Source organism: Thalassophryne amazonica, chromosome 1, assembly GCF_902500255.1.
Source record: "Thalassophryne amazonica chromosome 1, fThaAma1.1, whole genome shotgun sequence".
In the NCBI taxonomy this organism is placed as follows: Eukaryota; Metazoa; Chordata; class Actinopteri; order Batrachoidiformes; family Batrachoididae; genus Thalassophryne; species Thalassophryne amazonica.
This window is the reverse complement of record NC_047103.1, coordinates 102682981-102696781: the sequence shown is the minus strand read 5'-3', so window position 1 is coordinate 102696781 and position 13801 is coordinate 102682981. Positions and strand designations below refer to the sequence as shown.

The window sequence follows — 13801 nt, the reverse complement described above, 5'->3', positions numbered from 1 at the left end:
GAAAAACTCACGCATGCGCACAAAGGTTCAAGCTTGGCTGACGTAAAAACATAAATCAAATCCATATAGTTTTTGAAAAAAATAAAAAGGTCCGTTACTTTTCTCACAGACCTCGTATGTGTGTGTTTCCAGGTGTGTTCCAAAGTGGCGTGTGTGTCTAAGTGACTTGTCAGAGTGCCTGCAGTATGAGTGTGTTGGCCGTCCAGCAGCCTGTGATAGAAACAGCGTGGAGCCGGTGTGCGACACTGATGGTCTGGTCCATGCTAGTCTGTGCCAGCTGCAGCAATCTGGGAAAACCTTGGCTTACATGGGCCACTGCCAGGTGGGTTAACTGCAGTAATGCTCAACGTACATTGTAGCTTCATTTGATCCAAAGATAGCTTGGACTTGGTGCCTGTCATTTATATCTTGTGAATCACTGATGTTTCATTGCCATGACCTTTCTGTGTTTGGGTCAATGCATCCTTGTACAACAGGTCAGGCAGCAGACATGTGGGACATGTGTAGCCAACTAAAAAAGGATAGTATTTCTGTAATTATGGCACGTCATTTTTCCCCTTCAATACTCATGTTGGCCCTGAATGAAAAATGCGTCAGAGCCACAAGAAAAATGCCGTACAGCTTTGCACTTTTCCTTGTATAATCTAGCCCTTTATGGGAGGAATGAATGTGTCATCCCACCCTAAGGGTTGACTGTCCGAGATGTTAATTTATTTAATGTATGTTGAGGACTAAAGGTGCCCCGACACCTGCATGACTTTGATCCACGTACTTGCGCGCACTCTGCTGTGCAGGAGAGTATACTCCTCACATACCGCTGTAAACTGTGCGCGAGTTCATGCAAGTGTGCGAAGAAAAATTTGAAATGTTTAAAATCTCTGTCACGCATTAATTATGTGAACTTCACCTGAACATTGTGCAAACAATTAAAAAATGTTGTGTGTGAGTGCGAATGATTGCGTCAGCACAGCACATCACAGTGCAGCTCATCTGATCGACTATAAGGAGATGTTAAATCTATCATAAACTTACTTTATAGCTACTTATAAGAAGTAATGAACATGCAACTGTTTTACCAAGCCATTACAATGTAAACATGACAAATAATTACCTTTTAGATAGTTCCAAATGCTTTCTCCACCTCATGAAGCTCAGGAAAGAGAAAGAGAGAAAAAAAAGCTCCAGCTGGAATGGTCCTCTGTGATTCCAGAAGTGATTAGAGGTGTTTTCAACAGCCGACTCTATAAGAGAAAATGATTACTCTGCTACGAAATAATTATTTTATATGCATAGCGACCAGCACACAAAGCACGACATCTAGCTAGGATCACAGCGGGTGGGATCATCATGACGAAGTGCACGAGAGTGCAGAGCTAAAATGCACGCAAGTGTCAGGACACCTTAAGGGCCACATCCCCAACATGCTCCTTATCAGCTCACTCCCATTACATAACCAGATGCACACATTCACCTCAGCTGACTTAAGCTTTTCTCACACAGTTCATATCCAAGTCCACCTCTCAATACTTCATGCTTTGAATAATACAGACCTGCAAACTCTGACTTTCATTCATTCACCATGTATTCCAAGCATAAATCAATAGCCTGAATAAAAACTAAAAATTGTTACCAGTGGTGGCCTTCTTTGCTCTGGTAGCAACATTGCTGCGCTGCTCAACAGGCTAACAGCATTCATCATTGTTGCCTCTGTCCGGCATCATGCACCATTAAATATTTTTTCCACTGCTTAGGCAGTCATGTCTACGTTTCACTCCATTTATTTATTTCACCATTTATTCATGTTGGGATGCATATTTGTCCTTCTCTTTCTGTTGCCTTAAGCCCCTGTCACAGTAGCGTATTCGTAGAGCTGCTCATTACAGCGTATCGTCTACGCTGTAATGAGCAGTTCTCCGCCCACTTCACAAGGAGTTTTTTCTCAATACGCAGCAGTATGTTGAGGGCTATGCACATAGGATGGAAGAAATTAAACATGTTTAATTTTCTTCGGCGTACAGCACAGCATGGAGCCTTCACATGAGTACACGCAGCGCTGTACTACTGTCCGCTATTATGAGCCCGCCCACGCTTCAACACGGTACTGTACGCCATCTCACCCTGTTGTTCTTCTGGAGCTATAAATACTGCAAGATCATTGCTTCACTTTGTCATACTGGACTCATTGTATGAGGACTGTTCACTGTGTCACATCGTTTCATAAAAGCGCTCTCGTGCGCGGTCTCTCTCTCTCTCTCTCTCTCTCTCTCTCTCTCTCTCTCTCTGTGTCACAGAGAGAGGGAGAGACCGCCGCACCACACCATGCAGTAGAGAACAGAGCGCACTTCCACAGAGGCAGAAAATAGCACTGAAACTGGTGCAGCATGGCACACGCGACTGTGTGCACACATTAAAATGCGAACACACGCAGCTGCAAGTATGAACGAACACTGTTAAAGGCTGAGTACGCACGTATTTCGGGCGTATTTAAATTAAACACAACGCCGCAATGAGCAGCTCTACAAATACGCCACTGTGACAGGGGCTTTACTGATGCAAATGACACACCTCTTTTCACTGGTCCAGTTGGCCTACTCTGCATTTGCAGTGCCCACCTTCATGCCCCATATTGCCATTAGCTAATCACTGGCTCAAAAAAAGCTTCCTTCTTCTTTTTCTATTGAGGTGATTGATGATGTATGCTTCAATCAATCCACAATCAGCTGTTAGATATGGAAACTGCATTCTTCCTCTGATGTGATTTCATGACAGTTGACAACCATGTGATGGATTACTGCACTCAACTGGCTTGATCTTCGAACTGCATTCTTCTCTTGCAGAGCAAATATGGGGATTTGTCCTCTCATTTTGGTTTACTGGCATGTTCTCCCAAGTGGTTAGAATAGTATCTCACTGGGCTGTAACTGTTGGGGAGTAATTAGAGACACAAAATCAGGACAAAACAGGTGAACTAGCGACATTTTTTCAGTTGCAATTTCACTGAGTTGGTACTTATGAGACGTTAGCACGTCACCAGAATGTGGGCCGAAAGGGGCACGGACTCGTGGTGAAAATAGGGCCAAAAATCATGAGTAGTGTGCATACGTAGGATGCGGGTGCAGCTCCAATAATGCACAGTACTCTCGCGAATGTCAGGCATCACACGAATTTACACACAAAGTGCTTAGGATGGTTGTGGACTGCTATTGTATTGGTTTCATGTGAAAAGAGTCTGACTGACTGCAGGCACACAAGAAAAAGCCCTGCAAATAATAATAAAGTAAAATGAGATAAAGAGTAAAATAATAAATAATTATTTAAAAAACAGGATGAAAAGTGTGAATAGCGCTGTCACCGACTTCTATAATGATGTCTAGGAGCTGTGTCTTGTCGTATACTAGTCATTCCTACCTTCCTTCCTCTGCTTATATGATCCTCCGCTGCTCCTGTGCTTTGGGATCTGCTCGAAACACTGCTAGAATGACCACCTCGCTGCAGATTGCTGAGAATAACACAATAAAGCATAAAGCTTTTTTTAGGACCTTCCATTGAAGGTCCTAAAAAACGCACAATAAATCCAGTTTGAGGCTCCTCCACCAACACTCATCCAGCCTGCTGATATGCATGGCCGAACAGTGTGTGCATGGCCCAGCCAACACATAAAATGTATTTCCATTGGATGGCGCTGGTGGCTAGTCTCTCTGCATGTTGTTGTGTGCATGGCCAGGCCACCAGCAGAGCCGGGACTCCTGTCATATAAAAGGAACAGTGTGCAGTCAACATGCTGCGCACTGATTCTGCATTCTACGTCATGGAGACACCGTTCAGAAAGCTTTGTGACACTCGTGTGACTACTTAGCGAGGAACTTTGTTGTGCAAATTTTTTGATCACTTCAAAAATCAAGTGACATGCAAGCAACACCCTGTGACTCATGTGAGGTGATGGTGAACTCCTGTGAGGGCTGAAAACCAATTCCTCAGTTGGAATGAAATAATAGTCCAGTTGCCAAAATGTTGACCATGCAATGTTAATTACTCTAAAAAATGGTCATGAAAATGTGTTCTATATAGTTAATAGAGCTGATTTAGCTTGGTTGCTACCTGTGAAACTTTGAGCATTTCTTGGAATTCAAGATGGCCGCCACTGCTCTCTTGGATGACAGGCCAGTTGAGTGGAGTGACAGAACTGCAGGACCTCAGACCTGACGTTGGTTGGCACGAACAGCTGTCTGGGGGATCCTCCATCAGGATCTAGATGTTGTTCTAAGGCATCCCAGATGGCTCTCTCAACATCCTAGGTTAGGGCCACCACGACCATATACCAGGGAAGGATGTGGTGAGGTGAAGGTTGTTGATCTGGAGGGTTGAACTGTCTTGACAAGGCGTCTGGTTTTCCATTCATTGATGAATGGCAGCAAGTGATGGTGGAGTTGAACCGGCTGAAAAAAGAGTTGCCGGGAGTTGTCGTTTAGCCGACTGAATGTATTGCAAGTTTTTTTGATCTGTCTAAATGATGAAGGGAACTGCGCTCCCCTCTAGCCAGTGTCTCCACTCCTCTAGAGCCTCCTTACCACCAGGAATTCCCAGTTCCCAATGTCATAGTTCTGCTCCATGGGAGACAGATGCCGGGAGTAGTAAGCACAAGGATGGAGACGGTGGTCACCCTCAGCTCACTGGGACAGCACAGCTCCTACTCCGATGTTGGAAGCATCCACCTCCACCACAAACTGACGGTCCAGGTCCGGCTGGGTGAGAACAAGTGCTGTGGAGAATTTGTCTTTGAGGTGTTTGAATGCTAGAGTTACTTGTGATGACCACTGAAAAGGGACCTTGGGTGATGTGAGTGCTGTGAGAGGTGATGTGATCTGACTGTAGTTGCGAATAAATCTGTGGTAGAAGTTGGCGAGCCCTAAGAACTGTTTTAACTGTTTAATTGTGTGTGGTGGACCTTGGCAGGATCAAGTTTGATGGTGTTTAGAGCAATAACGAAAGAGAGAAAAGAAACTGTGGATTTGTGAAATTCACATTTTTCTGCCTTGATGAATAAGCAGGTTTTCCAGCAGCTGCTGGACCTGCCTGGATGTGGGACTGGTGTTCAGTGGGATTGGAGGAGAAAATCAGAATGTTGTTAGATAAATGAAAACAAATCTGTTCAGGTAGTCACGGAGTACATCATTCACAAGGGCCTGGAATGTGGCGGGAGTATTGGTCAGGCTGCGAGGCATGACCAAGTACTCGAAATGACTCAGCGGGGTGTTAAACGCGGTCTTCCACTCGTCACCCTCTTTAACACGTACCAGATGGTAGGCATTTCTAAGATCCAGTTTTGAGAAAGTGGTTGCCCCATGCAAGGGACTGAATGCAGAATTAAGAAGGGGAAGTAGGTACCTATTGTGGACCGTGATGACATTCAATCCCCGGAAATCAATGCACGGGCGCAACGTATTGTCCTTCTTCCCTACAAAAACAAAACCTGCTCCCAGTGGTGACGACGAAAGATGTATTAACCCAGCTGCCAGAGAGTCCCGGATGTACATCTCCATCAATTCCCTTTCTGGATGCGAATGATAGTAAAGATGGCTAGAAGGGAATGCCGCACTCAGAAGCAAATCGATGGCACAGTGACAGGTCTGTGCAGAGGAAGGGACAGTGCACGATCTTTACTAAAAACCTTGGCTAAATCATGATACTCGCTGGGGACTAAAAACAAATCAGGAGGAGTGCATGATGTTTCCCTGGCACTAATGCTGGGTGGAACAGCATTAGTGCCAGGGAGACACCAGCTGTGGTAGGATTTGCTCCACTGAATTATGGTCCCAGTCTGCCAATCAATGTGAGAATTGTGCAGAACCACCCAGGGATGGCCGGACACCAGTGGGGATGCAGATTTAACCAAAAAAAAAAAAAGTAATTTCCTCCTGTGATTCCCTGACACCACCAGCTTAACTGGAACAGTCTAGTGAGTGATGGGTGGCAGGGAAGTGCCATCTAATGCATGCACAGATAATGCCACTGAGAGTGTCTTAAGTGGAAGATTTAAGACAGTGGTCACCTGGTGATCCAAGAAATTTTCCTCAGCCCCAGTGGCTACCAGTGCAGAAATAGACAGAGTTAGAACCAAACATGATTGTGGCTGGGATTTGGGTGCGACCTGATTGTTCACCTGTGAATTTTATCTGGCTTGCTTGGAACCCAGACCTTACGAGTGAGAGATGGTTTTTGGCCGGACAGGACAGGTGCTAAGTGCATGCCCTTTAGCACTACAGTAGAGGCACTCTCCAGTCTCCAGTCTCCACTAACGTTCTTCTGGGGACAGTTTGGCCCTCCCGAGTTGCATGGGCTCGTCAAAAGAGAGGGGACCCAGAGGAGCTTGGGGAAGAAGGGCCAGTGTAACAGTTTATCTTCCCCCCCTGGATAACTCCTAGGGTGGAAGTTGTCCTAGAATATCTAACCAACTTGGCACTCATCTCGAAGCAAAGTTCACCTTCTATCAGTTTTAATGGCTTTTTCAGTGGAAACACAGTTCACCTCAACCTGGCTTACTGACATACAGCTGTGTTCAAAATAATAGCAGTGTGTTTAAAAAAGTGAGTAAAGCTCAATATGTTTATAACAGCTTTAATTTCCACACATGCAAATCCACTCGGAACACTTCACATTCTGTTCCAACTCAAAACATGAAGAGGAATTTATGAAATTTTATGTTACTTTACAGACTTTACTCTGTAAACAGAGGAGAGCTGGTTCTAGAAGAAACTACTCTTCTAGAACTACTCTATCCTCTGCAGGCAAAGGAGAACTGGTTACAACAATCTTTGTTCCAGAGTAATATATGTAAGATGTCTAAAATTCAGTTTATGTTTATTCAATTCCACACATCTTAAACGTAGCAGAGACGGATTATCTGGAATTTTGTTTTGGCAAGTTTTCATGGTCTCCACTGCCATCTACTGGCCAGTAGTGTTCATGGCAGTATTTGCCCAAAGTGTTCTATTTATTTTGACACCGGTTATATCAGGCGGTTATTTAATTACAACTTGGCTTTTTTTTTTTTTTTTGAAAATGCCTTTTTTTTTTTTTTCATATTTTACAAAAGCACATTTATCTGTAAATACCAACACACGACACACCTCACATTAATGTGTTGGTTTACATAGAATGAATGAGTCAACCAGTCAGTGTTAGCGGAGGCACATTTTACCCATAATCCTTTGCCAACTGTCTGTGTTTGTTACAAAACTTCAGAATTAGTGCATTATTCAACATTAAAATATATGTTATGTGTCGGACGCAGCTCGGAGAACCGACCAGCGTTTGAAAGACCCAGTATGAAATAAGCAGAGCACGGTACAAAGGCTAACTGAATTTAATACATAACAGTGATACATAAAGAACAAAGTGTGGTCTGGCGTGGTGCGCTCCCAGCAGCGCTAACGGTCCGGAGCCAGAAGCTGTTCGGACCCAAGGACCCCGCCGACACCCCCAGGTGGCCGCAACAAACCGAGTCTGTGAAAGAAGGAACCATTATGTGAGTCCACACTCTACACACAGAGAGACCACTTAAAGGTGTACAAACAGCAAACACTTCCTGGCTTGATTACTAATCAACTTCCCAACCTGCAGGCATGGAACATCCAGTTCACAAAACTCCACTGCAGGGGAAGTCGATACATGACTAACGTACAGCTCAATATAATAAGGTGTGAGGGACACCACATTTACTGACTGTATAAATGTTAGTCACAAAATCTAACGTACCTCAGGAAGTGTGCTGACGAGCGTGAGACCTCACCCCCTCCTCTTTCACAGACCGTGCATCAAACCTGGACGTTCTCTGCATCCACTGATGATGAGATGGCTCCCGAGACGACGATCTCACCCATCTGGTCACAAGGTCGAGTCTCTGGCAAATACACACTGCATACTCCAGTCTTAAATGCCACCATGTTCCAATCCATATAGATGCACCTCAGCTGTGAGTCCTGACGAACCGCAGGTGATCAGGGTGAGGTCCTGATAACCTCAGCAACACAGCCACTCAGTCCCACATGCAAGCCACCTGGAAGGAGAAACAAAGGACAGAAACAAAAAGGCAGCCAGGCCCCCCCAGCCATATAACAATATATATGTTATAGTTTAACTTTGTACAAATGACAGAATTGACATTAATTGAGTTATTCTATCAGTATTAATTTTATTTATAACTCAAAACCATAAGTCAGCACTGCTTTATTTTCCAAGACCTCCACCTCATGGCAATGTTGTTATTGAGTAGAGAGTTGTGCTTTGTCGCTCCTCTCAACTGCTTTGCTGCTGGAAGCCAGGTCCTCAAAGGGAGAAGTGCTGACTCATTGTTTGGGTCTGTAGTCGCTTTTTATGCTACCAGAAGCGAATGTGGTGTTAAAACTCAAAATTATCTTGTTACAAGTGTACCGGAGACAATACTGGAAGTTATCTGTAGCTTCTGATGATATTTTGGTTGGTTTAGCCTTATAAATGATAACTTTTCAGTTAGCTCATTATCTGTTATTGAAGCTAATTTTTTGGTGCCCTCCACTGGGTTTCTTCCTCAGAGGGAGTTTTTCCTTACCACTGCTGCTCTGGCTGTTAGTAAGGTTAGATCTTACTTGTGTGAAGCTCCTTGAGGCAACTCTGTTGTGATTTGGCGCTATATAAATGAAAATAAATTGAAATTGAAAAAATCTGCATTTAACTCATCCTAATTACAATTAGACACAATCCAACTACTAGGAGCAGTGGGCAGCCACAGTCCAATGCCCAGGGACCCACTGCAGATGTAGAGATGCTGCTGTGGTCAGAGGCAGAGAAAGGAGCAGACCCTAAATAAGCATGATTTTGAGCTTTGGTCACTTTTTTTAAACACACTGTTATTATTTTGAACACAACTGTGTCATGAATACATGTTGGACGTGCCTTCTACCCAGTTGCAGTTGGAGTCTTCCTTTTTGGGGGCAAAATGAACTACAAAAATCATCACATTCATTTTGATAACTTAGCAGTCGTCAATGAGTCTTCGATGAATTCCATAACTGGAAAACCTTTATCTCTGTGTTCTTTCTGTATCTATTTATTGTATTGTATGTATTTAGTGTTCTTTCTGTATCTCAACATCCTGTCCATCTTTTAATTCATAATCGTCACTGATTCTGTCCTAAATATTCAATGTTAAACCATGCAATTTTACTTACAAGGGACTCCCTTCGTATCAAAACACCTAAACTTTGGGCAAGTTAATGCCAAAGTTGTTCCCAGTATGCAGTTTAGTGCCTTGCAAGGCAGCACGCTGACATTAGTATCTGAGTGTGTGTGAATGAGTAAAAGTGACGCATCTTTGTCAAGCATTTTGAGCCACAGGAAGTGCAATAAAATTATTTTATTATCATTACTATTACTTACACTACAAAAGTATCAAACAAAGAACTCCCTGTCACTGTCGGCTTTTCCTCTGTACTCGACAGAACCAAAGACTGATTGTTTCAGTGCAACGTGTTTCAATGTGACATTCTTATCATGTCAATTACCTTGGAAACATGGATGTAAGATGTCTTGTAAATCACGTATAAGGTATTTTCTGGTTAAATTTGAAAATATTTCTTTCTCACTAACTTACAAAATAAAACAGAAAAATGGCAAACAGATTTATAGAGAAATACAACTATATAAGATCAGATTCCGCCATCTTGGATTATTTTGTTTGACCAACCACCCAATCAACAAGCATACAGTGTAACCTGAAAATATTCACAATGCTTCACTTTGTCCACATTTTATGTTACAGTCTTATTCCAAAATGGATTAAATAAATTTTTTCCCCTCAAAATTCTACACACAATACCTCATAATGACAGTGTAAAAAAGTTTTTTGTTTATTTTTTTTTTTTGGTTGGGTTTTTTTTTTTTTTTTTTTTTTTTTTAGATTTTTGCAAATTGATTAAAAAAACTAAGAATTCGCAGTCTTTGCCATGAAGCTCATGAGCTCAGGTGCATCTTGTCTCCACTGAGCATCTATGATATGTTTCTATAGCTTAATTGGAGTCCACCTGGGGTTAATTCAGTTGATTGGACATGATTTGGAAAGACACACACCTTTCAACATACGAGGTCCCACAGTTGACAGTGCATGTCAGAGCACAAACCAAGAATAAAGTCAAAGGAATTGTCTGTAGGATTGCCTTGAGTCACAAATCTGGGGAAGGGTATAGAACAGGGGTTCGGGCATGAATGGACGACGAACCCAGAAGCAGGGAGTAGAGAGGAATATGTCAATCATGGATTTATTACAACAAAGGATGGTTCAGAGTGTTCAGAATACGTAATGCTGCCTAGCCGAGTGGAGACCGGCCTGCACAGCGGTGGAAACAGGAGAACTGCAGCCCAGAGAACTTCAGTGCTGGTGAATGATCCGGAGCCAGGTGGCCGCCTACAAGCTGTCGACGCCGTCTGCAGGAGACACACAGGTGAGTTGAGATCTGAGGCTAATTGGTTCTTCCAGAAGATAACCACAGTCAAATTGTAACAGTTTGTCTTAGCTGCATCCAGGAGCTAAAGGAAGTTGAAGCTGAAAAGAGCTGTGACAGAACACTGCTAGGAAAAATCTCTTAATCAGATGCCGATCAAAAAGTAGCTGAGAGCTAATCGAAAGCTTAGGAGCTGAGGACAGTCCAGAATAATACTGCGTAGGAACGCACAGGAAAAAGGCCAGTTACCATGTGAGGTTAGCTGTGTTTCTGGCGAGGATGGCGTGAAGAGAGCAGCAGCAAACAGAGCAGGCAGCCCACAACAGTACCCCCCCTCAACGGGAGCCCCCAGGCGACCTACCAGGACGATCAGGATGCTCCCGATAGACGTCCTGGATGAGGGAGGGGTCCAAGATGAGCTCCCGCTTGACCCAGGAGCGTTCTTCAGGCCCGTAACCCTCCCAGTCCAGCAAATACTGGAAGCCCCGCCCCCGATGATGCATGTCCACCATCCAGGCAGAGGGTGGCGCAGGAATAGGGGGACACAGCGGGCTCACATGAACCGGCTTACGTCTGGAGACGTGGAAGACCGGGTGGATCTGCAGGGAGCGAGGAAGCCGGACCCGGACGGTCACCGGATTAACCACTCGGTTGGCGACGAAAGGTCCAATATAACGGGGAGCCATCTTTGGAGAGTCCACTCGAAGGGGAATGTCCCGAGAGGAGAGCCACACCTCCTGCCCGGGCCGATAGGCGGGGGTGGGGGTCCGATGCCGGACGGCCCGGAATCGGGAGAGGCTGCAGAAGTCCGACAGGCAGTTGGTGGGAGGACTTCCCTCGGCACAGACTGAGCAGGCTTGGATGTACTCCCTTACATCAGCTTGTGCCGTGGCCCAACAGAGACAACGACGAAGGAGATCCAGTGTATGGGTGACCCCGGGATGGCATGACATTTTGGACGAGTGGCAGAATTTGATGACTTGAGATCGAGCCTCAGGTGGGACAAAAAGCCAACCGGGCGGGCCCCCCCCAGGATCCGGATGATGGGTGAGGGCTTCCTGGACGGCTCGCTCAACATCCCAAGTCAGTGCCACCACGACCATGGAACGAGGCAGGATGGTCTTGGAAGTCTCAGACGGATCTTTGGAAGGAGAAAACTGGCGAGACAGTGTGTCAGGTTTGAGGTTCTTACTGCCTGGGCGGTAGGAGATGGAGAAGTTAAACCTTCCAAAAAACAGGAACCACCTGGCTTGCTGGGCATTCATTCATTTGGTGGTCTGGATATTCGAGGTCTGTCCAAAAAGTAACGGACCTTTTTATTTTTTTCAAAAACTATATGGATTTGAATCACGTATGATTGCATCAGCCAAGGTTGAACCTTCGTGCGCATGCGTGAGTTTTTTCACGCCTGTCGGTTGCGTCATTCGCCTGTGAGCAGGCTTTGAGTGAGCACTGGTCCACCCCCCATCGTCGGATTTTCATTGTCAGGGAAATGTCTGAATGATTTGGAGCTTTGCTGCATCAAATTTTTCCAAAAACTGTGAGAGACAGCCAGGTGGACACCATTCGCTAAATTCAGATGGCTTTCAGGGACGATTTTATGGGGATCACACAGATTGAGGAGTGTTACAGCCGGTTTAAAGACCACCCACAGCGACTGAGAGCGTGCGCGTCTCCCTGGAGTAAATTGATGATGTACGCTACTTTGCTTTTATCGGAGATGTATTGTGACGGACGCTGATCAAAAACTAGAGAACATTGCATCAAGAATGCAGCACACATATCTACACTACCCTCAAACGGTTCTGGGTGACAAATCAACGGTTCGAGTGGCGCCGCAGAGGCGGTGCCGGAGGACGAGGAGGTGATAATTTGAGCCGGAGCGGCAGGAGGCGGTGTCAGTGTGTGTCTGACTGCAAGCTGTGACAGCTGGGAGGAGAGGTCTGAGAGACACGTGTCTGAATGTTTGATATGGTCTGTCAGTGAGCTTACGTGATCCGCTATAGAGTCCACGGCTTTCTGGAGCTTTCCGAGGTACTCGCCCTGGATTTGTAACGCCTGCTGCAAACGGTCCACCCCTGCTGGGTCCATGACGTGGCCAGAAACTCCTGTTATGGTTCGGGCGTGAATGGACGACGAACCCAGAAGCAGGGAGCAGAGAGGAATATGTCAAACATGGATTTATTACAACAAAGGATGGTTCAGAGTGTTCAGAATACGCAATGCTGCCTAGCCGAGTGGAGACTGGCCCGCACAGCGGTGGAAATAGGAGAACCGCAGCCCAGAGAACTTCAGTGCTGGTGAATGATCCGGAGCCAAGTGGCTGCCAGGAAGCTGTCGATGCCGTCTGGAGGAGACACACAGGTGAGTGAGATCTGAGCCTAATTGGTTCTTCCAGAAAATAACCACAGTCAAATTGTAGCAGTTTGTCTTAGCTGCATCCAGGACCTGAAGGAAATTGAAGCTGAAAAGAGCTGTGACAGAACACTGCTAGGAAAAATCTCTTAATCAGATGCAGATCAAAATGTAGCTGAGAGCTAATCAAAATCTTAGGAGCTTAGGACAATCCAGAATAATACTGCGTAGGAACGCACAGGAAAAAGGCCAGTTACCATGTGAGGTTAGCTGTGTTTCTGGCGAGGATGGAGTGAATAACTGGGGTTGATATACAGGTGCTGATGGAATGTGGAACAGGTGTGTCGATCAGCTTGAGGTGCGCCATCTGTGCAGAGGAGAGAGAGAGAGCAGTAGCAGCAGCAAACAGAGCAGGCAGCCCACAACAGCAGGTTTTCCTTGCAACAAATCACCTCAGCATGTGGTTTGCTGATGAGCTTCTCCCCTGAAAATAAACACCTGTTCGTCAATGAAATCACCTGCTGAGACACCTGATCATTAATTAAATCGCCTGCTGAAGTGATTGGTTGCAAAGAAAACCTGCAGTGTCCTGGCCCTTTATGGCACATGATTGTCCACCGCTGGTATAGAACCCTTTCTGCTGCTTTGAAAGTCCCATTGACCACAGTGGCCTCCATCATCTGTAAATGAAAGACGTTTGGATCCACCAGGACTCTTCCTAGAGCTGGTCGCCCATCTAAACTGAGCGATCGGGGGGAGAAGGCTTTAGTCACATGGTGATCAAGAACTAGGAATGCACCGATCCACACGTTTTTCAGTTCTGGTCTGATCCTGATACCATATAACGTGATTGTATCAGGCTAATTTTAGCTTGAAAATTTGCTACCATTACATAATACAATTCTAATGGGCTACTATTCGCATGAGATGTGAGCCTTTATTGGGAGCAGTTGGGTTTATAATGTGCTTTA

The 13801-nt window shown here is 45.1% G+C and overlaps 1 protein-coding gene across 1 annotated transcript in view; it reads left to right on the top strand.

The window, feature by feature from the left end:
- reck (reversion-inducing-cysteine-rich protein with kazal motifs) overlaps positions 1-13801 on the top strand; it is a 508306-nt gene that overhangs the window by 388949 nt on the left and 105556 nt on the right. The window contains exon 17 of the mRNA XM_034173078.1: positions 133-322. Within this exon, the coding sequence (XP_034028969.1) occupies positions 133-322 (190 nt within the window). The remainder of the gene's footprint in view (positions 1-132; positions 323-13801) is intronic.